Genomic DNA, 26644 nt, shown 5'->3' with positions numbered 1-26644 from the left:
ATTTGGCGTCGGGCAAAGAAAGAAAGAGCATGAGCTGCAAAGAGCAAGGGAGGTTTTGGGCTTTTTGGCGGTGTTCATGGAAAGCGGAGCTGGTAGATTAGCTGTACGTAGTAACGTAAAAGGCCGTAACGTAAGGGGCTAGAATAGATAGGTGGCTGGAGAGCGGAGCACGGAGCCGCGCGCGCACGCGCGGGGGCACGTTTGGGTTGCCCGGCGACGAGGCTGGTACTCGCGCGCGGGGAAGGTTGTGGGCTTCTGTGCGTGTGCGCAGATGGTTTATTACGAAACCACTTGGTTTTCGCGGAAACTTAAATAGGTTTTTTTGTTGGGTTGAGATCACAAAACCGCTCAGTAAATTGGTCGAGCTAGGAAAAAAGAGTTTAACTAGATTTTAAAGTTTTGGTAAAAGTTAATTGAATTTCACGGCTAGTCAATGGTTTTTAAGATGGTTTTCGTGAAAAGCAGAGGGAACGGACTTCATAGCGGTTTTGGAAGGTGATTTGGTTTCGTGAATCCATGCAGACTCTATGTCAGAATGTATATATGTGAATGAATTGTGCGGACAAATATCGCACATCGGTTGTCACCATCTAGGTAATCTTGTGTATGGCCACACAGGTCTCAAAGAGTGGTTTCGATAAAAAAAATAAGAAGAGTATCGGTATCCTAGCAAGATGATATTCAGCTGGTTACAAGGTCTTAACAGACAATGGAAAAATAAAAACTCTCATTTTCTGTGATACAATTTCAAAATTGAAGGCGAGTTTTTTTCCCCTTCTGAAGTGAAATGATAAATAGTAATATTGTAAGAAAATAAGACGTAACTGATAAAAAAATATCCCTTTGGACTAGTAACGAGCAACCGACCATTAGATTAGGAGCTATAGTTATCACCAGGATTTCGATCGTAGTCTTTAACTAGTGTTGGTATAGAAAAACTATTAGTGGTACGGTTGACAAAACCCACACAGTGGATATGCCACTGCTCAAAATGTGAGATTTGTTCTTTTCTCACTTGAAACTTTGGGTATTGCATACATTTATGCCACTACGATGATAGAATCTGACAAGGACCATCATCACTCCAACTCACTCAACACTTATACTTGTCTTTCCTTCGAATGCTTATAGAGGATGGATTGATTTTATGAGTGATGGATTGTTATGTTAAATTCAAGTGTTATTGATATAATGTGATGAACACATGATGGACCTATTTGTATGAATACACGAATGAGTAGCACACAACTCTATGTAAAATTATTATGGGACCATAAGATCGAAAAGGCGATGATGCAATAACTTAGAACTTATTTCATCCTCATGCCACCAAAGATTCGCCTTTGGCACAATTTTTTCTCGTTGTCATGATCCAACGCAACTACACGCTATAAGGTGACGTATACATCAACCTTTAACTTCAAAGGTAATTAACTATTATGCTGTTTTTTTATGCTATATGTGTTGTCATGTATTGTTACCGGCTCATCGTCACTAAGGATGCCTTTAGTTCCGAGTTAGCCGTTTCACCAAACTCATCCTAATTTTATACCCATACTGTTGTTAACAGTGAAATTCGATAAGCCCGGAATAGTCATCGGCTTAGAGTCAGCGTTGGCTTCGACGTCCTGAGATTAGCCGATGAGAGTTTTCAAGTCGTCAGTTGTCAGATTCTTGCTATATTCAGTTAAGGAAATTGATCTACTAAAGGAAGCTTATCCAGAAGAGACTGAGTTCAAAGAGAATGCAGTATGGCAAGTTATCTATTAATTAGGAATAGTTTGTTAGTTTCCTTTTATCTTTAGGAAAGTGTGTTTAGTGTCCTATAAGACTTTATCTTTTCCTTTTATTTTTAGGAAGGTTTCTTTCTTATCCGACAAGGATTTTTATACCCATGGGTATATGTACACCCGGGGTCTATGTAATCTATCGCTACGATCAATACAATTTGGCGCATCGCGACCCTTTTTACTTCTACTTTTGTTTTTACGTTCCGGCGGAATTTGGAACCCGACGCGGGGCTGCATCGTCTTCGATCTCCGGCGAAGGGATAAGTCCAATGTTCCACCGGTCCAGGCAATTGTATCATCTACGTCGGCGTCGTTCAAGGCTGCATCAGTACATTCGACCTCTCGGATTACTCTGGTTTGGATAATATATTTGCCTGGCTATTTATCATATGTCTATGTTAATCTAGTCCTAGCATCTCAATTTAGCTCTATCGGCTGTCTCTCGCTTTAGGGTTTCTACCGGTATCGGCTAAATCACCTTGCTAGATTAGATTAGCTTAGGCATCTACCACCCTGAAAATCAGTCAACAGCTTGGTTGTCTAGATATTGTGTTTCTTTTCATACTTAGTGCTGCATCAGTTAAGTTTGATCTACTAATTCGTGCTTAGAACCATAATCTCTAGCCTGTTTTTTGACTGCCAATAAGGGTTTCATCGGGGTTTCAGCCGATGAGTTATCTAGGCGTTGCATCGGCTTACAAGGATTGTATACATATTGGATTTAGCCGATCGCAATAAAGATTTAATTGTTTAATATAATCTTGTGGATTTTATAACATCGGATCTCCAGCTGATGTATGCTTTAACCTTCGAATCGATGCTTATTTATCATATCATTTTTTGCCGATTGGTTTATATTGGATCATATTGTTATATACATCATCATCAACCGATTGTCTTTATATCATTATCTACATTGGACATATAGCCGATTGCTTAAACCCTATCGCTATCGGCTGGTATCGGCATCGGCTATTTATCGGCTATCGGCTGGAACTACTCCGTCGGCTTGTCAGCTGATCGACTGTTTGATCTACTATTTGCATATCTTGTCAGTTGCAGGATCAAACTGACTGGCACGCCCGCATCTCACCAACCTTTGGACCTGCACAGGAGTTAAGCAGATCTCCCAGGCCAGTGTGTTTGATTTTTTCGTCAACAACTGTGACGGTTGGTTATATATGAGTTAAAAAAAACTCGACTTGAGAGGGGTAAGCCCGGGCACTTTGCAAAGAAAAAGACCTTCTCAAGCTGTTAGATAAAAGCTCCGAACCTTTGGCCCACTCTTACACAAACGACACCGTAGCATATGTGAGAACGACAAGCGATTTAGGCCGGGCCCTAGACCTATGCTTAGGTGTGTGACCAACGAGGGAATTTTTTAAACCCTAGCTTGAAATTCGCTCCCACGTTTTTTTCCTTGGATATACACTTGTATCGAATAAGTTTTGTCCCGAGACAACATACACTGCCTACCTTTTTTGGCTTACATCATGTAGGCTGGTGAAACATATTTGAATTTCATTTCCGCAAGGCAAAAACCTTCATTTTGTATGTTTAAAGACATGTCTCGCAAAAAAAAAGGGAACTAAACAAGATGTTGCCATATGTTGTAGGATAGGGTAAAGCTTGTTGTACGAAACCAAACATACTTATATGCGCTCCTTCACATTCTTCCATGCTCCATATAGCCTATGGCTACCTTTTCCCATTATTTTTTTCACATAGTGTTTGTTCTCCTACAGTCTCATCACCGATTGCTACTCCTATTATGGAGATCGCACGCTTTTTCAGTGTATAATATAATTAGGTGTTATTTTTAATTATGATTGATGTTTTAGATTCTACTAGTTCAAACTTTTGTAATTTTTGAAAACACCAATGGATCTCGTAGCATCAGAATTCAGAAACCCTCTAAAAAGAAAATAAAGAACTTAAAGGAAAAAAACTCATAAAACATCACGACAACAAATTTTGGACGGAGCCGTCAGAGCGACAGATTTATGGTCACATTATAAGGGAGCTTTTAATTATTTGCCACTGTTAGTAATTTGGTCGCGCGGAACAACTCACGATGGCCTCAACTCAAAGCTCCCCAAAAACCCGGAAGCCGCGCCGCGAGCTCGCCTAGGGTTTTAAAACCCATCTCCCCTCCCTCCCCCGTTCCGCCGACCACCTGCTCCGCCACCTCTCCTCCTAGGGTTCCGGCGAGCGACCTCCACCCCGGCCATGCCGCCGCCGCCCCCGCCGCGCGAGCTCCTGGCCGTCGTCGAGGCGGCGCTGCTCGGGCCATCCCCGCCGTCGCCGGCGCAGCGCGTGGAGCTCCTCCACGCCGTCCGCGATGCCGCCCCCGCATTCCGCGCGCTCCTCTCCTACCCGGTGAGCCCCTCGCCGCCCCTAGCGGTAGGAATCGTTCGGTGTTCGTCCGGGAGCTCGGTTTTGATTTCGGGGTGTTTTGGGTTTTTGGGCGTCTCTGTGGTTTGTGTTGGTAGGGGCCGAAGGCGTCGGATCGGACTCAGGTGGAGGCCAAGGAAGTGCGGCTCCCGGACATGCCTCCCATAACGCTCGATGACACCGACGTGCAGACGGTAAGCTCCCTCGCCAACCATTTGGTGTGATGCGCTATGCATTTACCTGGTTATGCTTGGAACATGTGAGAAATGCGTAATTCTTCTGCTTAAGGTGAGCATCACGTGATTTATGTACCCCTGATGTTGGGCGAAACTTGAAACTTTTGATTAGTCTCTGGTAGAGATCCTATGTGGGGTCATAGTTGCAAAATAGTATCAAGTCTGTTGAGATGAGCTGTAATTTTGCCCGCGAGATAGTGCGATTTTATCTCTTCCTGAGTATTCAGTTGATTTAGTGCTTTTGTTTCTTTGTAGTTTTACAATGAAATGCTTTCTATAAAATCTGGTGGCTTTGTGGTCAAATATGTTTCTGGAGGTGATTTTTTGGGTGGGAGGTAGCTTGTTATGCAATGTATCAATGACAGACATGTATCTTTGGTAGGACAATTGTTCAAATTTGTGAACTCTTGAGCTGTGACCTTATCTTAAGGCGACTAACTGAGATCGCATATGACACTACTTGCTTTAGGTGCCTATTTCCCTCAAAACAAATGCTAATTAACACAGTGAAGTAAAATTAAGACTAGAGCTTGTTGATTTTTTTAATTGATACTGGCCAACCAAAGAACCGTTAGAAATTACTGTTGTGCTTCAAATACAGTAAGCATCAACATGGCTTATGACACCACTCTTTTTATGCTTAAGATATATGCTAGAGAAAACAAGCCTTAGTGCCCAACTGCCCATCCAGTGCAATGTTTGAATTCTTGAACCTATTCTGACAAGTCTTTACATGTGCACTACGTCTGCTATGCTAGTGTGGAAACATTACCATTTGGTTGCATCACCCATTATTTGCTTCTTTATATTGAAGGATCAGATCTGGGATGGCTGTTGTTTGCACACTTTCACCTATAATGTAGATCCCCGTGATTTATCATTTATTTGTTGATCATCATTTGTCCCCAGATAAATGACATTATTTTGAGGGCTCTTCCTTTTGTTTTCTTCACTCAAGTCAAAGCTCATATACATTTTTTCAGGCCCTGAAATTGAGTGATGAACTCAATCTTAATGAGATTGAGTGTGTTCGATTGCTAGTTGACGCCAACAGGGAGGTACACTTTTCAGTATAATAGTTATCTCTAATTCTATACTATCTATGTTTACTTCACCTGACCATTTGTGCGGTGGTGGTTTTATAGTGGGTTCTATATGGCCGAGAGCCACTGGAAATATATAGGCTCGCAGCTGGCCTTTGGTACATGGAGAGAAGGGATCTTATAACCTCTTTGTACATTCTGTTACGGGTAGTCTATTGATCGTGCTCATTCCAGTTATTAACTAGTCTGAGTTTTGAATGATGCATTTAATAGTTCTCTTTATCTTCTGCAGTCTGTTGTACTTGACCAAGGGCTTGATGCTGATCTGATGTATGAAATACAAAACCAAATGGAGGCTCTATTTATTGAGGGTCTCGGGCAGCGTATAATTACACTAGTAAAGGTTAGATTTGATGGAGCTTGTGTACTCTCTTTCATGTTTTATTTAATGAGCAATGTTGAACACGAATGCTGTAGTAACAATGAGAAGGCTAATGCAGATTTGGAGTCTTCTCTTGACAGATGCAATGTACGGGCTTAACCTATTTTTGTGATAAATGTGGAAAACTGGAGAGTGCATTTGAACTCTAGCTTGTAGGCTTAAAAATAGTTGAAGCAATTGATGTGGGTAGGGAACTAGCAAATATTGGTGCTGTTCTGACATTTTCTATTCATATCATGTTTGCAGTTCAATCTGAAGTTATGACGTTCCATCAGCACTTCTTTGGAACTATTAAGCACTGAAAAATATATAGCAATTTTATAAGACTTCTAGTAAACTTTCTTAGCTTTGATTTATTTATATTTATTTAGGTTCGTACCTAGATTTTTATGAACATTTAACATACCATAGTGTTTCTTTTATTATTATTCTTCGACATATTTGCACTCTTGTTGGAAGCTGTGTCATGTCTGCGGCATCACTTATAACAAAGGGCGTATCATATTTGGGAAAATTTATTGTGCTGTGAATATGGAAAGGTTTCATATCATCTTTTTTTTTTGGGTGAAACTAAGATTGACGGTTTTAACTTTTCTCCCCATAAAGGAACTTAATCGTGAAGAATCAACTGGTGTTGGCCAACCAAGCTCTGAGCATTATGTGCTTGATTTCAGAGGGGCTCTTGTGGAGAGGCGTGCCATTGTTTCTCGCGAGAGATTAAGTTTGAGCCACTGCCTTGCTCTTTCTGCACTTATTAAATTGATGAGTAAGTTAAATGCTCTGTATAGTTGCTAATATCACCTGATTTGACCTTCTGATGTGTCCGCTTAGTGACTTGAGTGACCATCATTTCAATATTTTTCCCTGAAATTCAAATATAGGAAGCTTGATAGTTTTTCTGAGTGATAGAGAACCATCACTAATGATGAACTTTATGTAGGTCCCAGGGAGGTTAAGGATGTATTTTCATTGTTAAAAGACTGTGCAGCTGAAGTTAATGAAAATTCTAGCGTGGAGCTTCAGGTTTGAAGTTTGAACAAATGACTTTGAAATTGCATTTGTAGACATGCTATTGGTATAATTTGAATTGTTTATTGTTGTTGTACAACTCTTACTATCATTTATTGTTGCAGATCACCTATGGCGTTCTTTTTTCTCTTGTAGTAACTTTTGTTTCTGATGCCTTAAGTACTTCCCATGAGAAACCATCTTTGTCATCTTCCGATTCTTCGTTCAGGCGTGATTTTCATGAGCTGGTAATCTTTACAGATGCCCAACCTGACTATATTTCCAATGAGTTCTTTCCTATTATTTGTTTAGTTGGAACATATGGAAAAAAACATGCTCATTGCATGCTTTCATTGTTAACATGTCAGGTGATGAGGTCAGATAACAATTTGACTATTGAAGGATTTGTTGGTGTTGTGCGACTTGCATGGGCAGTTCATTTGATGTTAACTCAAGATCGAAGCAGTGCAAGAGATACTCTCACTAGTTCTTCGAGAGATGTGACAGATATATGGGCATGTCTGGAGATAATCTGTCGCCAGAATAGTTTTCAATTTTTGCAGGAACGTATTATGCAAACAGCTGCCTACAAGGTATTTATTACTGTCTTTATGCTAGCATCCTGGGTTGTCGGGTTAAAGAAAGTATGTTGCTACCGTGCATAAAAGTATGGATCATGTTATTCCCTATCACTCTAATGTGGCTTTGCCTGTTTGACCTGTAAGTATGAAGTAAGTACGTTGCTGCTTCCCAGGAATTTGAGTTCATGAAATTTTGCATCATGATTCATGAGATCAGAAGGTGTACTGCTTTTGTTTGAGCGTAAGTTGAAATAGAGCATGCGATTTTGCATGGTTGCAGATGATTACAATGGCTATATTAGTACTTTCAGTTAGTTTAATGCCTTAAAACGAAGTGCTTGGCCATGTTAGCACAAGTAGTTGCTGGATAGCATACGCCATATTCCCACACCATAATCTAAAATATTGACATTTTTAAATTTGTGTGTATAATGTGTTCTATGAAATTAACGTGAACTACATACTATGCATTGATTTTAGGGACACACCAAGCATACATATCCTGTGACATCTGTTGCAAATACAACTTCCTACACTATGGGTGCTATATCCCAGCCTGCAATCACCGCTTTCTTGGCGGCACCTACTGCAATAACTGTTATTTTTTTCCCTATCATATTTGGCAAACTCTGATCACTAATATATGCATAAGTATGTAGATTGGACACATGAAGTGAGTTCAGTATTTCTTGTTGCCTGTCTTTACGCTCTTCATATATTATATTGGTCAAAGTTTCTTTGCAAGAATTCCAAACATCTGTTATCTAGATATGGAGGTATCATATAATTTTCTAGCTATTGCTGTTTCTTTCTCATTTGATGCAGAATGACGATGAGGACATTGTTTACATGTACACTGGCTACATGCACAAGTTGATGATGTGCTTTCTTTCCCATCCAACTTCTAGAGACAAGGTTAGAGTAGTTGCTCAAAATACGGCTATATAACGAGATGTTTAATGCCTTTCTTGAGTTCATGGGTGCCAATAGTGACATGTCTCCTTGATAACAGATAAAGGAAATAAAGGAAAAAACAATGAATGCCCTCAGTCCATATGGGTCAATAAGAGATCATAGAGAAGACCCTAGCAGAACTGGAGAACAAATTGGCCAGCCTACCAATCAGCCTTTCATATCTCTCCTGGAATTAGTTAGAGAAATATACCAGGTATTGTTTCTTACATCAATATATTCAACAGTATCAACCAAACTGCACATACATGATTTAGTTTGATTTTCGTGGAACTATGGAAGTTTATATACCCCTTTAGTTTCACTAAGTATAATTTGTGTACTCTTATTTCTGTAAGACTATAACACTTGTGCTGGTATGATTGTGCTTTGGTGCTTCCTTATGAAACAAACTACTGCAATTCCAAACTACAGGTTCTAGGGAGAAAACTTCACAAGTTCGACACAGTTCTAGGCAATTGCTCTGTCAATTCTGAGCATATCTGTCTTAACCACAGTTTGACTTCTAAACAGATGCAACCTTTAGTTTGACATAGGTATATATATCTATGATATAACTGTATGTAGATGTTGGGCAACCGGGCAAATCACAAATGTGGCATGTGACAGTTTTCTAGACAATAATGCTTAAAAGATCTGTAGAATGCATAAAATAGGGACTCTTGCCAATTGCTGCGTAATTTAGCCATACCACAAATATTCTAAGTTGAGTTAAGATGTGAGCTTGAGTGGTGCCGCACCATTAAAAAAATTCTTCTCTAGCTGCTGCTATCAACTCTTGTAATTTTGAACTGGATGGATGTTTTTATATTATTGAGTTATGACAACCTTGATCTGCATTTCCTAGTTGCGAAATTCTGAATTTTTGGACATTACATGCTCGCACTGTTCTCTTTTTTCTTCCTTTTTTCTATTACAGAATATGTCTATTGCTGTAAATAGAAGGCGTTCAAGTATGCTTTCCCATGATGTTTTTCACTTTACTAAGCTCTAATTTCAAGGACATCACTTATTTGATATTTATGTGCTCTCGCCAGAAAGAACCTGAGCTAGTGCATGGAAACGAGGAACTTTGGACCTTTGTCATATCTGCAGGAGAAGATCACACCAATACACTAACTCTTGTGGCATTCCTTGGACTTCTTAGTACTTTGGTATGCAAAATGTTGCATAACACTGCTGCACATTCAATCTTTTACACCGTTTGTAACAATCTGGTCTTGTAGGCTTCCAGTGAAGTTGGTGCTGCCAAAGTCTACGAACTGCTCCAGGGAAAAGTTTACCGTTCACTTGGTTGGAGCACTTTGTTTGATTGCTTATCTATTTATGAAGAAAAGTTCAAAGAATCCCTTCAATCTTCTGCAAGCGTGATGCCTGAGTTTCCTGAAGCGGATGCACAGGCACTTGTTTCGTATTTAGCTGTTCTCCAGAAGGTCTTCACTTCTCAGCATACTGTCATATTATCTTGGTTCCATCCAAACATATTCTAGCAATGCTGTGAAATCTTTAAGGACTTTGACCTATTTTTTTTACACAATGCTTTTTTTTTTTTGCCCAGCAAGAGCATTGTATTCCAATGGTTATTTTCACCTTACTTATGTGCTCTTGTGGTGGATTTCATTATTTTGATCTGACAAGTTAATTATGGCCTAACACTCTTCTTGTGAAGAAATACTGACTATATAGTAAAGTAAAAAAAGCTAGAGAAACTGTACTCAAAACTATAGCTAGGAAATCATACCTAGTCTTGTAACTCCTTAAATGGTTATGCTATTTCCCTCAGAGGTTATCATGGTAGGATTCTTGTCAACTGTTAACATTTATCTTAGCTATTTATTCTGCTTTTGGATTCTTAATAACTAGCATGTTCTGGCCCAATTTGTGCTTAGGTCTGACATATGTTTTACTCTCTGTATTTTGGATTTTAGCTAGATGACTTTTCTCCAGTCTTGTTTACCTTTTGTCTCAGATGCATTCAATCGTAAATTGGTCTGTGTCGCTTTTGTTTCTAACATTCATGCATATTCATAATAATCTGTTCCTGTTTCTTCTTTTGCCCATGGGTATGTTCTTTATGATGCAATAGTCTGCAATACCCACATATATCTGTTTGTTTTATTACATAAATTATGAATATGCTGTAGGTTGTTGAAAATGGGAATACTACTGAAAGAAGGAAATGGTTCCCTGATATTGAGCCTTTGTTTAAGCTCCTCAGCTATGAAAATGTACCACCATTTTTGAAGGTACATTTTTTTTTTACTTTTGATATCATTTTGAGGTTTTGCTTTTAAATTCATGTATACTAAAATTCATGAACAGGGGGCTTTGAGGAATTCGATCACTGCATTTATCAAAGTATCACCGCTGTTGAAGGATGCTATTTGGAGTTATCTTGAACAATATGATCTTCCGGTGGTTACGCCTCCACTTGGTCAGCATAATGCAACACAGGTATCAAGTTTGCTGTGTTGCTACACTTTTATCTTTTGAACTTGTCTGAACTCTGAATGATATCAAGTACTATGGGGACAAATTTTCAGACCTATTTCCAAGTGAATATTTCTCTGATATTTAACTATTGGATCTTTTTGATGCTTTTGTAACTAACACATATATAAAATGGATATAAATCTTGTTAGTTACACATGTCCTTGTTTTGTTTCTCTGCCATTTGAGGACCTTAATCTATGTGCTGTGACTGATGCCAGATATCAAACTACTGAATGTGTTAAATTTTATAGAGTTTACTATAGTTGGTGTGGAATTTGGTATTCTTTTTTGCGAGAAGCCTAGAACAGCTTTCTAAATTTTAGTGTTTTGGCAGATGTTTTTTGAGAAATAAATTAAAAATGGATATTGTGTTCTAACAGAAATTGTCTGCCACACACAACCTATCTTGTGCTTTTTGAGCACATGCCTTTCAGATACTTTTGCATTGGCTGCATTACTCATCAGATAAGTTGTTTAGTAGTTATTACCTTACCCTCAGGTGGGATTAGTCTATCCCTTGCAACTCTGTTTAAATTAGGAGGCATTGCTGTTCTTGGAAAAAGAAGGCACTTTGGCAGGTTGATTAATGCTGTAAACTAAATTGCTGATGGAAGAATGTGTTTGGCAGATCTATGACATGAGGTTTGAGTTGAATGAAGTTGAAGCAATGAGGGAGAGTTATCCATCCACAATATCATTTCTCAACTTAGTCAATGCTCTAATTGCAGAAGAAAGAAACATAAGTGACAAGGGCCGGAGGTACTAACTATTCTATATTTTTGCTAGCTCTTGAAACATTTTGAAGATCCAGATTCTTTTGTTAACAGGTTTATGGGTATATTTAAGTTTGTTTACGAAGATGTATTTGGGCCTTTCCCTCAAAGAGCCTATGCCGATCCTCGGGAGAAGTGGGAACTGGCAGTTGCTTGCTTGGAGCACTTCCGCATGTAAGCATAATGATTGGCATATGTTCCATTACTTGCTTTTTTTTTTTCTTTTACCTTGTCATTTTTTGGATGACAAATAGTTGGGAACCCTATTGATATAATATATTCAAAGAAATGCACATCAAGTTGTACACAAAGTGTTCAGAGTTTTCATCCCATTAGTTTGATGTCTTCCTCAAAGAGAACAGGCCATCTTCAGTACTTATGCATATGTGTTATACAATGCAACGGTGCTCTAAAAAAAATTGCCAATTGATAATGTGCAGGGTTTTAAGCATGTATGACATCAAGGATGATGATATTTATGCTGCTGTTAACGCATCTGGACCTTCAACAACATCTCATGCCTCAATCGACAGACAGCTCCCTGTGCTTGAGCTACTCAAAGTATGTTCAATTGTTGATCTCATGTGGCTTTAACATCTTAAGCAAGCTGAATGTGAATATTGGCAAGCTTACTATAATTTTCTTGCAATAAAAATATTTTGTTCCTGAGTTTGTTCTGTTGCTGCTAGCTACCTTAGCTTTTCCAAATGGCCAAAAATGGCCTCATGGAGGTCTAGTCACACACAGCATACTGGCAAGTGAGCAAGGGAGGGGTTGGGGAAATGAAATAGAGGAAGTGACTAGGGTGTTATGTTAATGATATTGTGCATTAGCAGTACCCTCATACTGGCAGGGGAACTCTTCCTCTAAATGGACCCATGTGCCCAATTGTAATCAAGAAACATTGAAACACAGTTAGATTTAGCTTGATCAGAGTATTCTAGCTATCGGGGATAAGCTCATTGCCGATGAGCGCTCATAGGCCTGGCAAGGTGTATATTGTCATTGAGTTGCACAAATGGTGCCAAAATTGATGGCAATGGCTTATTATTATAGAAGGAAGAGAGGAGTTGATGTCGTATTGCAGACATGGAGCAAACTTTATTTATTTTCTATTTAATTTTGGGGGCAGGAACCAGGCAAACTTGATGGCATAGTATACTTCTCTTTTTTATTGCACTCATTGTCCTGTGTGTTTATCCAGTACATTTTGATTTGGCCCAGGACACCTTTAGTACATCATACTGCGCACCTAGTGTGTACTTTACATAACTAGAAAGGTTGAGCATCCTAATAGAAACAGTACTACTATACATTGGATTATGGCTGGAAAATGGACATCGAGCGCAGTTGTCAATTGGTGGCCTATGAGCTTTGTTTCCACGTATTCCACCTTTATAACAATGTTGTCAGTTTGAAAAAACAACAATTGACAGGAATTTACTACCTGTTGATTCTGCATTGCTCAGCTCATGTTCTCAACAGATTAAGGTCCTCTTTGTTTAGGCTTATAAACCAGCTTTTGAGCCGAAAAGTCTAAGCCTAAACAAACAAACGGCTTTTTCGTTTGGCTTTTTTAAAGCCATAAGCCACTCTTACACTATTAAGCCAAAAGCTAGGTTGGAGAAGCTTTTTTAGCTTATGTGAGATAGAGGTATAACTACACCACTAAACTTAGGATTTCAAATCCATTGCCTTGTAAATCATATAAGCCAAAAAGCTAACTTAAAAGTCTAAGCCAATGAGCCTAAGCCTAAACAAAGAGGCCCTAAGGCTCCTTTGATTTGAAGGAATTTCATAGAGTTGTTTGGAAGATTTCATTTATTGGGAAAAGTTTATGCAGCCTTTGGAAGAAAGGAATAGAATCGGGAAAAACCAATATGGGTTGGTTTCTTATGCCTCTATTTCACAGGAAAATAAACATGAGCTTATAGCTCTTTACTTTCTCTTTTTAGAAGTCCTGCACTCTATCCCTCCCACATGTGATTTTGTCTGCAATTCCTGTAATAAAGCATAATCCTGTAAGATTCAGATAACACGTGACAATCAATTCAGTTTATATGAATCTTATGTGATTTCTTGGTTGCTCTTGCTTTATGGGGTATATCAATCTCACTGATACATCTAATATTCTGATGTTTCTAATAATGTTTAATGATATGTATATTTTGTTTGAACTTCTATATGTGTCTATGTGTTCTGTATAAATATTGGGTTGTAAAATTCCAATGCAGGATTTCATGAGTGGGAAAGTTGCTTTCCGGAATATTATGAACATCGTATCAGTGGGTGTGGACACTCTTATTAATGAGCGAACTACCCAAACTTATGGGATTCTTCTGGAGAAAACTGTCCATCTATCATTTGAAATATTTATTCTTGTGATGGAGAGAGATCTGGTGCTTGCTGATGTTTTCCGTCCACTCTACCAGGTTTTCTTTCTTTATGTCAATATCTTTCTTTTGCTCGTCATGCCTCTCTCTATCTAATGATGTGTCTGTTACTCTTTGCACTATGCAGCCGTTGGATGTTGTGTTAGCTCAGAATCATAGACATATTATAGCTTTACTGGAGTTTGTACGATATGATTATCTTCCTCAGATTCAACAGTGCTCTATAAAAATTATGGGAATTCTGAGGTATATCCAAATTTATGTTCCAGATTACTATTTAGTGAAGTCTACCTTTTTCCATGTTTACGCCTGCAATCAGAGTAATTAAGATTAATGTGCCAATCTTTTCACCATTTTGTTTTATGCAGTTCTAGAATAGTTGGTCTTGTCCAGTTGCTTCTGAAAGCAGATGTTGCTAAATCGGTAATTGAGGATTATGCTGCTTGCTTGGAGTTCCGCTTTGATGATTTCCAGGCCATAGAGAACACAAAAGATGACGTTGGTGTCCTAATACTACAGGTCGTTATTTCAGCTTTAGTGTTTCTTTTATGTAGTGTACTTAATATGCCTATCTTCTAACTGTAATAACCATTTTGTCATGCAGCTACTTATCGACAATATTTGTCGTCCAGCTCCCAACATTACACATCTACTCCTAAGATTCGATGTCAATGGATCCATAGAACGGACAGTTTTAAAACCAAAGTCACACTACAGGTTAGCTCGAGGCTCTTTGTTTTTTGTATAGCCATAAGGTTTGTTTGACGAATTATCATATTGTGCCACAGTTGTTTAAAGACAATTCTTGACAATCTTGAAAAGGTGACAAAGCCAGATATAAATGCTTTACTGCATGAATTCGGTTTTCAGGTTTGTTTTCTCAGGGATAGAACCCACCTCCTTATTTTAATCCTTTAGTGTCAAAATGTACGTTTGACTCATTTTAATTCAGCTTCTCTACGAGTTATGCCTTGACCCTTTAACTTGTGGGCCTGTCATGGATCTCCTGAGCACAACAAAATACCAGTTCTTTTCTAAGGTACACATTCTTGTTTTGTTCTTTTAAATTAAAATAGCTAAATGTTGAATTGGAAGTCATAATTCTTTTCTTGCTTACTGTTCCCAGCATGTTGGAACCATTGGTGTGTCACCACTTCCGAGAAGGAACAACAATCAATCTCTTCGTATTAGCATGCTCCATGAGGTATGATTTGTAGGCACAAACTTCTTGATGCCACCCATTTTTCATCCTGTTAATCTACAACTTGTTAATTTCAGAGGGCATGGTTGCTAAAGATGCTAGCATTGGCATTGCATGTATCTGATATATCATCGTCCTTATACCGGGAGTCCTGTTTGGCTATTCTATGTCATACTTTTGGCCATTGTGCTGAGAACTTAAGGAGTGCAAACCTGTTACAATCTCCTGGCAGTAGCAATTTAGCAATGAATGGAAACAAGGTAATGCTTAATAACTTCTATCTGTCTATTTTTTTTATATGGCCCTTTATTGGTGTGCCATGTAGTTTTATTTGTACAGGCCTTTGCTTGTATTCCTTTGTGCTTCTATCAGATTTTGATCAGAAATCTTTAAGGGAAATCCACAGTCAATGCATTCCATCTTTAAGGGAAATGTGTACTTGTGAAGAAAGTTTTTTTTGGGGGCAGGGCCTACAATTTCTTATGTTACTGGAAGCCTTTCCCATCTACTCAGAGCACTTGGATTATGGAAGTACTGTACTTCTGTTTCTCATGATTAATAACACTCCAAAATGCATGTCAGTGTAACGAAGCTTGCATCTAGTGGGGTCATCTTATTCCCTGTCCCATAATATCAGGGATCCAAGGATTCAAATTTTGTCCCAAAATATATAAGGGATTCTAGAGTACCTACTTCCCCCAATCAACCACCCCTCATTTAATTTTCATCCAATCTTACCCCCAACCACCTTCCCACAATGGATCCCTTCATGGTTCAAGAAGGCGCTAGTCAGGCCTAGGCGGCGGCTAGTGGGTGCCTAGGTCGGATAGTCAGATCCAAGAAATTAGCAAGCATAACATGAAAATTAGTTATATAACACCAAAATAGCAACTAAATACCACCCAAGCAAGTTCAGCTACCTAATGCACCATATAGGGGGTGCCTAGCGCCAACTTTTAGAAGACAGTCTCCGTATATTAGGGATGAAGGGGCTAGATGGCTATGTTGAGGTCTTTTTGGAGCAATTATGATGGCGCAACATTCAGGAGTCAGGACATCACAAACTCCATAAATATCCCACTTGGCAAATAAGACAATGTTAACTATGTTTCCGTGCTGCAAATCTCATGTGTTATTTTTTTCACCCAGGTTTTGGATTTGCTTGAAGTTGTCCAGTTCAGATGTCCGGACACTTCCATTAAATACCCCCAGATGCTTTCTAACCTGAGACTTGAATCAAAGGTCTGCCCTTTAAACATCAACTTTTTAAGTTCGATTAGTTATCATCTGATTCTTTCTGCTAATAGATTGAAGAGATCCTAAGGAATTCCGCGACATCTGAATTTGGTGGTGTATATTATTATTCAGAGCGAGGCGATAGATTGATTGATCTTGATGCATTTCATGAAAAACTTCTCCAGGTCATTTTTTCAGCCTTATTCGTTGTTATTACACTTTTATGTTTCCTATGGTTTTTTTTATGGATTGCTTCTTTTATTACAGATGTCTCAGTTATTGAACCCACAATTAAGTGAATCTGAGAAAAGCGAGCTAAAAGAATCATTCCATCAGATGCTGAAATGGGCCTGGAGATATAACAAAAATCTTGAAGAACAAGCAGCCCAGCTTCACATGTTGACTGGCTGGTCTCAAATTGTTGAAGTTAGTCTTTTGTTTGTTTGTCTGCTTAGCTTTTCTTAGGGTGCGAATTTTTATGTAGATCGCTGCTATTTTTCTCTAATTACAGATAGCAGTATCTAGAAGGATGTCATTACTTGAAGATCGTTCTCATTTATTGTTTGAGTGAGTGTTGTCTCCCTTCTCTAAGAATACAAACTCTTACTGTCACAAATGTACCAGCTTTACTGATTGCATATTGCATGCTGCAGGCTCCTTGACGCTTCATTAAGTGCCACAACATCTCCAGATTGTTCAGTGAAAATGGCATATATTTTAACCAATGTAAGTTTGTTGTTTATCGGCTTGTATCAAGTGTTAACCTCTTAATAAAGTTCCTCGCCTACTGCAAACTTGTAATTTTATGCATGTTGATGTTTTCAAGGTGGCATTGACTTGTATGGCGAAACTGCGGGATGAAAGATTCATATGCCCAACCGGTGCCGATTCTGATGCAGTTACTTGCCTTGACATCATTTCAGCAAAGCAGTTGTCAAATGCAGCCTGCACTTCATTATTGTTCAAACTCACGATGGCAATACTAAGAAATGAATCTTCTGAGACCTTGAGAAGACGGTAACTTCCCTATCATTAGTGACTATGATCATTAAAAACATTTCTGTTCCATTCGTTGTTCTCTTTCATACAAAATATATGCTGACTTTAAATTCTCTTTTGCAGCCAATATGCATTACTGTTAAGTTATTTTCAGTACTGCCGTAGCACCCTTGACTCTGATGTCCCTCCACCAGTTCTTCGGTTCTTACTACTTGAAGAACAAGAGGGAGATGATGATGAACTTGGTCTTCAAAAGGTCCTTTCTATTAATTATCTTTGTGTCTTGATGGGAATATTTCCTTTTCCTTACCCTTTTCTTTCTAAAGGTTCTCAAGGAACAAAATGAATTAGCACGCAGCAACTTCTCTATCATAAGGAAGGAAGCTCAAGCAGTTATTGATTTGGTATGTCATTCTTCTATTTATGTAAAAAATAGTTGAAATGTTTTGCACAATGCTTATGTTTATAGCAGCGGTGTTGCATGTCTATGTGAATATACTTGAGGGTACAACATAAATTGCAACATAAGAGTAATTATCCTAAAATTTAAAATTGAGTATATGATCAGAGACAGATTATCCAGCTACTTATGCACTTGTGCAAACATTTAGTCAAAACAAAATGCAAAAAGTTTTCCTCAAATCTTAAATTTGTATATGAACATTAGATCAATTATCCACCTACACGTGCAAGGCTCAAAACACGCCATTGAAAAATATGAAATTGCAATGGTGTGATTTGATCTCATGTTACCCCATAAACCTAGATCTAATATGAATTTTGAAATGGAGATTATTGCTTTCTATGAAATTGCTACAGTTATAACTCAAACATGAGATCAATTTTGTTTCCATCACAGGTTGCCAAGGATGCGATCCATGGAAGTGAAGCAGGGAAAGCAATTTCATTCTACGTTCTTGATTCACTGATTAGTATTGACCATGACAAGTATTTTTTGAACCAAATTCAGAGTCGAGGAATTCTCAGATCATGTCTAAGTGATGTTAACAACTACTTGTCTAAGGTCTAGACTTCATTTCCCTTTTACTTCTTCCCAAGAAATCTGCTGTTATAGTTTTAAGGCATTGTTTTGTCATGGTCATGCAAATCACATTTTTACATATTCTTGAAAATGTCTCTGCCAAAAAAAAAAAACTTGAAAATGAGCTGTGGCTCTGCTTGTAGACCTCTATAGAGAACTTCCATTTTTGTGCAAAGTATGAGGTTAGGAATTTAAGATGAAATTGTTTAGTGGTCTGGATATTGATGGATGCTTTGTACTGCCAAAGTTATGGGGGGTATTTAAAGGTGAAATTGCTCAGTGTTTTTCTGGGTATTATTGGATGATCAACGCTAAATCATCAAAGCCTGGCCCATTGGCTAGTATTGTTACGCCATCAGTGTTGCTTCAAGGCGACAAGGATGGTTTCCAGTTGACCTCTTCTGAAAATTAAAAAGTTTGGTTATGCTCCTTTTTTTTTTCCTGAAAGACTGCACACAATCATTTTATGAATCTTTCCATTTAATTTTCATGTAATACACGTGCTGAATATGTAGTTATGTGGGTGGACGGTTGACGGTACTCCACAGTAAGATTGTTGTGATAATCTGTTCTTTTATGTTTCCATATTTGCAGTAATTTTGTACTATCAGTTAGCATATCAATGAGTGTATTAATTCTACCAGTCCTCTTTCTTGCGTTTATACCTTTGCCATTTGTCATTGACTTTCTTTTTTATTTTTATTAGGAAGCATCATTCTCATCAGAGTCTTCACAGCGATTTTGCACTATTGATGCTCAATTGTCATTACTTCTGAGAATCAGTCACCACTATGGGAAACATGGCTCCCAGATTCTGTTGTCCATGGGTGCTCTACATAATCTTTCGTCGTGCAACCTGATGGGTTCGCAGAAAAAGGTTGACTCTGTCTCTCTGTTACCAGTGTGAGTGCTTATCCTCTCTTCAAAAATACTTACAATATCTTTATGTTTTAGGCAAATTCAAGGCTCAACTCCAATGTAGTGAAAGAGCGAGCTGGAGAAATTGACAAGAGGAGATCACTTACTGCACCGATACTTAGAATAGTCACATCTTTCACCTCACTTGTGGACTCCGCTGATTTTCTTGAGGTTAGCCAATTTTTGGAGGTTCCATATTTTCTGCATCGCACTTGCATTTTGTCATGGGAATTGGGCATTTGGGCCGTGAGGCCAAGGCCCATGGAGCCAACTCTAGGGCAGATGAACAGCGCAGTGGGTACTGTGGCAGCGGATTAGGAGATAAGATTAGGGAATTGGGAAATAAGATAAGGATGGGATTGTATTCATTTGGAGTTAAGCAATGAAAATCAATTAGTCTAATCTCTTCCCCTAATGTTCTTCTCCCCAACCTAAGTCTACATTCCTTCTCCAAGAGCCAACACCACTTGCTATCTCTCTGAGGTGGTTATCCTGTCATGGCCTTGGGTCGTGGCACATCTGGAAATCAAAATTTGTTTGCTCTATAATGAAACGATGAAAACATAGCCATTTTGGATAATCGGGAGTTTGGAGCGCCCTACTGAAGAATTTCACTTTTTAAAACCCATATTTTACTAGAGGAAACACCATATTGCCCAGCCCATTGTACGGCCAACTCTTTGGTCCTACACTACACCTACATCATTGTTAATTTGTCATTACCCCACAGCACTTTTGGCCAAATTGGATCTGCAGGGACTGAGGTAGTCTCACCTCAGTCCCTGCAGGAAGTGAGGATGTTGTTAAAAGCTAAGTTATTTGCTGGGTGTGGTGTTTTCCTTTTTCCTGCTTTTCTTGATAGTAAGTTTTTTAGGCAGGTGTGAAGGAATAGCATCATTCACAAGCTGCATTGGATAGATACTTTCTTATAATAGCTTTATTGAATGCTGCGGTACATTTCAAGCATTGTTTGCTTGTGGGTTATAAATGCAACATATGGTATGGTGAGAACCCATGAAAAATGTCTATAGTTCTCCATAGTTACATCAACCCAGTTGTAAAAGAGCATTATCATTAGCTATTAGCTCAGGGCGAAGTAAATATTTGCATATACTGCTTTATCCTGAATTTTATCATTTCATGACTTGATATTTCATATAACTTTGTAGTTGTGCTAGGCCTGGTATTATGAGATTCTGGCCTACGGAGGTACCACATCAGCTAGAACTGATTGTCCATGGCTTGGGTTTGATTTGTGCTTGATTTATGTTATGGACGCTGATTCATGGATCGGGTAATGGTCTGAAGACTGGGATAAAGTCCATATCATTCTCATTGGCATTGGCTTGTCCGATGTTCAGGAGACTCTGATCAATCTACCTAAGTAACCTAACTTTATGATTTTCCTGCTTAATTAATGATGGGGTACATGGGCTCCCTTTATATATAAGAAGGATTGATTTGACATCTGAGGAACAAATCTATAATATTATAGACACTAATCTGATCTATCTCTAATTTACTGACAAGCTTTATCTGTCTTAACTAGATAATCTCCTACCTTTATTTGACTTATTCCTAATTTGATGATTAACCTGCTAATTAGCTGTAAGGGCTGTCCTGGCCATGCCATGACATTTATCAACAGTTTGGTGAAAATTGACAGGTTTTTAGAGGATGAAAATTTGGCCTCAGGTGATAATTTTGTCAAGAGAGGTAAAATGGACTTGTTCCATTACTTCCTGGAAACGTATTTGGAAATGTTGGGCTTCCCTCCGGTGCAAATTCTTCATTTGGCTGGCCATCAATAATAGGTGTTGGACAGCCGATCGTCTAGCTAAGCGTGGGCTGCAGCACACAGTGATCTGTCCCCTTTGTGATCAAAGTGAAGAATCCATCCAACACATTTTGATCTCCTGTGTTTTTTCTCGCCAAGTTTGGACGGCAATCTTTTTGAGACTAGGGTTAGCTGAGGCTGCGCCTCAGCCCTCTACCGACCGCTTTCTGAGGTGGTGGAGCCAAGCAACGAAGAACCAGCCGAAGGAGGTGCGGAAAGGGATTAACTCCTTGGTAACATTAGTAGCTTGGGAGATTTGGAAGCACCGCAACGACTGCGTTTTCAATAACGCCAATCCTAGAGTAGCGACGGTCTTGCAAGTGATAGAAAATGAGGGCCATCTTTGGGGTGTTGCTGGAGCTTCTCGCCTTCAAAAGCTCCTTAGTGGGACGGCTAACCTAGGCAACTAAGCTCCCCGGGTTGTCTAGTGTGTGTGGGTCTTGGTAGGAGGGCTCGGGCACTCCTACTTTGTTTTTTCTTTGTGTTGTGTTTTTTGTATTGTTTTTTCTTCACCTTAATGAAATGAAATGCAGCTCTCCTGCTTTTTCGAGAAAAAAAATTACTTCCGTATAATATTGTTTTACCAGTTTACCTCATTGGTAAACTTTTTGTCTGTTCCATGTTGGGGAATTACATGGAGCTATTACTTGCCATGAGCTTTATTGAAATGCAATATTTCCATGTTCTGTAATCTCTCTATATGCCATTCTTCTTTATACTAATTTAATCCTTTCCTCAGGTGAAGAACAAAATTGTCCGGGAGTTAGTAGACTTCGCCAAGCAGCATCAGCCTGTTTTTAATATCATTTTAAGAGAGAGTATATCTGGAGCTAATATATTCAACTTGGAGCGGCTTAATATGGTGGTCTCTATTCTTGGCAAGGTTTGCTATTTGCTTCTCATTTGATTCTGGTCTTTTTCGTAATGTGTCTTCACAAGTGCTACCACTTTATAGGTATGGGCATATGAGGAAAATGATGAATGCAGCTTTGTCCAAGATCTATTTTCCATGATGCAATTTCTTTTCAGTCTTGATATTGGGTCTCTCAACTTTATGCAATCATCAAACATGATTGAGGTACAATCTAGTTCTCTTTAACATAGTTTCATTACAACTATGCATATCCATGCACCCTGAGACTTTTCTAATGCTTGCAACTGTTGTTTCTTACCAGAATCAGAAGTCAGAATTGATAGTGTTTGCCTTGTGCTTCAGCCTTATCTCCTACCTATATGTTCTGGCTACAAAGAAGGATATGCGGTTTCAAGTAAGATATTTTTTCTAGCAGCTCCTATTCAATTTTCATTAATATTTTCATAGTCTGGTAACACTGCTCCAAATCTCCCGGCTCTTGCTTTGGCCATGAGCCATGATAACAAAGGGGGAGACCTTTTCTGAATAGTCGATAATGTAAAATTTTGTTTTGGTTAACTTTGAATTGTTAGTGAATTCTTAGTTAGCTACACTACATATGATTCAAATCGATATTTCCAAAATTTTAAAATTGTGAAGAAGCATTTGAATCAGCTTTTTTTGCTTTACATCTTTAAGCATTGAATTGAATGTTTTAAATACCTGTAGGTACATATGCATTAATCATTTTCCATGGTTCTCAAATTATATTATGAAAAACCATTTATGTCATTATGTGTACATGATTAGCTTCTGAACTTGACTTACGTGAGAACTTTGAATGACTGAAATTGTAAGGAGTAGAAACCATGGCATACATTCATCTGTGCTGATCATTTGCTTCAAAACCACAAAAAAGTTGGGACCACCAATTGACTGGGTAACCTGTGGCTTGCAGACAGTGCTCTTGGGACTTTGGATAGTAGAATTGCTATTCTATGTAGGCATGTTGAATAGTCTTCTTATAGTAATGTGCTAAGAACCTGCATGATCATAATATTGTGAAATGAGGTTCATTACCCATTGCAAAGTGCAATTTACTCTACTAATACTAGAATCTACCACGTGATATGTAATGCTAACTTCTAACATATAGCTAGGTGTAATCGTTCAAATAACTTTGGATGGAGCACCAGATAAACATGGAAAATGATGAGTAGTTTGCTCTCTGTCATGTGCATGAATTATTCATGATTATTTACCAGCGGCAGCCGCCAATGATGAGTCAGTTGGCAGGGCATGGTAGATAGAAGATACTCTCTCCATCCCAAAATATAAGGGAGGTTGGATGAGACACATCCTAGTACTGCAAATCTAGATAGGCAAAATCCCTTATATTTTGGGACAGAGGGAGTGCATAAATAGATGTTATATGAATTTTATTTTGTGTGTTCAAATCTTTTATAGAACTTCATTTTTTTTATTAAATGTTATGAGATTTGTTGCTGTAAAGATCTGATAGTTTGAACAAGTGCTCTCTGTAGCTAGATTAAAAACATATAGCTGTTGCTGTAAAGATCTGATAGTTTGAACAAGTGCTCTCTGTAGCTAGATTAAAAACATATAGCGTGATTGTGTGTATTTCCACTGTTTCCACATCAGCAGCTAACATACACACAATACATGACTACCTGTGGTTCCACAGGGGCTAGCAAAACGATCTGATAACCTTACTTTAGCCATATACTCAAATTTCTTGGATTTGATTTTGAATCTATGATGCAATTTACACCAAAGTAATTAAGTATTTAATAGAATATACCTTGATTGAATTTCAGTTTCAAACTAAAAGTACACCAGAACAAGAACACTTTAATTTCTTATTTTACTTCCAATTTTTAATTTGCTGGTTATTTTCCTTGTCTCGCCAAATACATTTTCATGCAATATATTCAATATACTACATTAAAATTTTCCGTGATTTTTATCTGTTGATCTCATGCCCAAAAACAAGTGATATGGCCCCCAATTTACCTTTGCAATTTCTCTTATTGTCAAGTGGTTGTGGGGGTTGCATATAAAATTATGTCTGCATGCAATTTCTCTGTTAACTGTTTGTTGATATTTTCATTTTTGTATATCCAAGTTCGCATAATCAGCTTCTTGAACTTGCAGATTTCGTATGATGATACTACTGAAGGTCAGCAGCAACCAACACTACAACTGATTTCAGATCTTCTAAACTCAATAACAGTTGCTATGGAAAGAGTAGCTGAAGAAAAATATATGTTGCTAAATAAGGTATCCGATGCGAATATGTTTACCTGTTCATTATGTATGCTTTATTATTGGGGAAATTTCAAGTTTTGAAAGTATGTGCTAAATCTAAAGTTTGAGGTTGAATTATTGATCCACAGTAGGAGTTCATTTGAACATTTAGCAGAACATAATGATTTCAGTGCAACTATGCATTAACTGTCTGTTTTATCCTGCACAGATTCGTGACTTAAATGAGTTATCTAGGAAGGAGGTTGATGATATAATAAAATTATGCATGAAACAAGATTGTATCTCTCCCAACGATAACATCCGTAAAAGGTACTTGATGCTTTCATTTTTTCAACAATTGTCCATAACGTTCTTGGGTTAATAATGAAGACTTCATTGTCATTTGCTTTTTGTTGATCTCTGATCTTTGATCTTACCTGTAACCACATAAAAAGCAGAAATATATTTAACAATGTAAAACTTTTTCCTAACCCCTCCACCTTTCCTCATTCTGCTTGGCATGGCAATACTCAACAACAGCCCATTGAAGACGAACTATTTTAAGCATTGAACTATGCATTGTTAAGTGGTAGCCATGAATAATCTCTTTTATCAGCTTGTGATGCATCATGCATGCATGAGCAATCGAGTATAGCTACTCCGATATTATGTTTCTACAGGATAGCGTGGTTATGGCTTCATTTAGTCCATTGGGATAATAGGAGACTAAATGAGTGTCTAGAATCCTGGGAGAAATGCACCACCTCAGTCTCTAACGATAAAAAGAGAATAAGAATATAACCAAACAATTCTTGGTAAACTTCTTATCTGTTAACGTTATACAATAGCTGCATGCCACAGTGCCCTGGTTGACCCAATGGACATGATTTTTTTTTTGCCTTTTGGAAGATCTTGCTGCAATAGTCATCTACTCCATGCAAGGTTTTTTTATACATGTTGCAGTACATGTAACATTTTTTCTCTTGCAGGAGGTTCATTGCAATGATAGAATTGTGTTGCATGGCCGGCAACCGAGGCCAGCTCATAACCCTTCTACTCCAAATCGCAGAATGCGCTGTCACTATTCTCCTTGTTCATTTTCAAGACGAGTATGAATAATTGTTTGTTCTGCAGAGGTTTTACTGTCTTGGTCCTTTTGTTCTTAAGCTTAAGAACTATTGCATTTCTGTACTTTTTGTAGGTCTTGTGCAAAAGATATTTCTTCATTTTCTGATGAGTTGCTTCCTATCCTGGAGAGGCTAGAGCATTTTACGGAGGTATAGTGTTCATAAATAAATTGTGGATTGCTCTAGTCTTTTCATTTGCTCACTTAGCTAGTGAGTTCTCATATTTGTGCATATCTGCATTTTTTTTTTGTTAGGCCTAATAAATTTTTAATTAATTGTATGCAAATGCAATTATAAAGATATACCCCTGTAAAATGTGATGTATTACCATATTTTCTGCCTAAAGATGTTTACCAACAAATTTCTCATATACTTGAAACTTTCATGCTTCTATTTAATGTGCTCTGAAAATGATTTTTTTTTAAATTGGCTGGGCAGGACAAGGTCGGGCGTAGCCTCAAGCTATTTCACCGATCTGTAACCACTCTAAAAGAGATGACCATCAGAAGCATGTCATTGTGATTTGTGAAGAACGACTGAAAGATGTATACGATGTAACTGTTTTTTGTAGCATAGATTTCAAGCTGTAGAGCCCTGTTGTTGTATAAGGTTACAACTGAAATATAATGTTACTTGGATGATACTGCTTTAGCCAGATGCAAGTTTCCATCTTTTGAAGGTAAGCCTGACCGAGATCACAGTTTTTAACTTCAGCTTGCTGATCTTGTCTTAAGATTGCATACCCTGAACTCTTTGCAGCTAACAAGTACGGTTTATCATCATGCGCCTGAGAAACCTATAAAATATAGAATATTTGAGTTCTATCTGCTCCATAAGGAAAAATCTACAACGACATGATCCCTAAATCATCAACTTGACAACTCTGCGGGTGCAAAGATTAAATTGCCAGCTCCAAAACACCAAACAAGAGGAACCAGCATCTCATTCTCTTTTTTTTAATCAGCAAAGTGTGAATCTGTGACGTAAATGTAGGAACCACAAGCCACACCAACCAATTTCTGACCAAATTGTCTCAGT

General features: G+C 38.2%; 1 protein-coding gene across 2 annotated transcripts; it reads left to right on the top strand.

Moving 5' to 3' along the window:
* Window positions 1-3919: 3919 nt before the first annotated feature.
* LOC4328655 (nuclear pore complex protein NUP205) lies at window positions 3920-26289 on the top strand. 2 transcript variants are annotated; one of them, XM_015770532.3, is made up of 45 exons: window positions 3920-4169; window positions 4283-4378; window positions 5404-5478; window positions 5566-5670; window positions 5756-5866; window positions 6512-6671; window positions 6846-6928; window positions 7039-7161; window positions 7282-7506; window positions 8320-8409; window positions 8507-8662; window positions 9504-9620; window positions 9693-9899; window positions 10611-10712; window positions 10789-10920; window positions 11588-11718; window positions 11787-11906; window positions 12173-12293; window positions 13967-14164; window positions 14253-14371; window positions 14494-14644; window positions 14730-14842; window positions 14914-14995; window positions 15078-15164; window positions 15252-15329; window positions 15404-15586; window positions 16476-16568; window positions 16634-16747; window positions 16830-16988; window positions 17074-17129; window positions 17216-17288; window positions 17389-17579; window positions 17685-17817; window positions 17888-17965; window positions 18421-18585; window positions 19310-19480; window positions 19558-19692; window positions 22098-22241; window positions 22314-22436; window positions 22534-22626; window positions 24387-24512; window positions 24709-24809; window positions 25469-25588; window positions 25681-25756; window positions 26045-26289. In XM_015770532.3, exons 1-45 carry the CDS (start codon window positions 4020-4022, stop codon window positions 26126-26128), a joined length of 5550 nt encoding a protein of 1849 aa, XP_015626018.1. In that variant the 5' UTR covers window positions 3920-4019; the 3' UTR covers window positions 26129-26289. The 2 variants fall into 2 exon arrangements, with proteins under 2 accessions (XP_015626018.1, XP_066163325.1); XM_066307228.1 differs by lacking the exons at window positions 22098-22241; window positions 22314-22436; window positions 22534-22626; ... (3 more) ...; window positions 25681-25756; window positions 26045-26289 and adding an exon at window positions 20691-21042.
* Window positions 26290-26644: the final 355 nt, after the last annotated feature.

Source organism: Oryza sativa, chromosome 2, assembly GCF_034140825.1.
Source record: "Oryza sativa Japonica Group chromosome 2, ASM3414082v1".
In the NCBI taxonomy this organism is placed as follows: Eukaryota; Viridiplantae; Streptophyta; class Magnoliopsida; order Poales; family Poaceae; genus Oryza; species Oryza sativa.
This window is presented reverse-complemented; position numbering and strand designations above follow the sequence as displayed.

Coding starts and splice junctions, on each gene's coding strand:
- LOC4328655 (XM_015770532.3), top strand. CDS start 4,020: ATGCCGCCGCCGCCCCCGCCGCGCGAGCTCCTGGCCGTCGTCGAGGCG. Junction 11,907..12,172: donor TGCTTGGAGCACTTCCGCAT/GTAAGCATAATG, acceptor GATAATGTGCAG/GGTTTTAAGCATGTATGACA. Junction 17,966..18,420: donor CTCAAGCAGTTATTGATTTG/GTATGTCATTCT, acceptor TTTCCATCACAG/GTTGCCAAGGATGCGATCCA.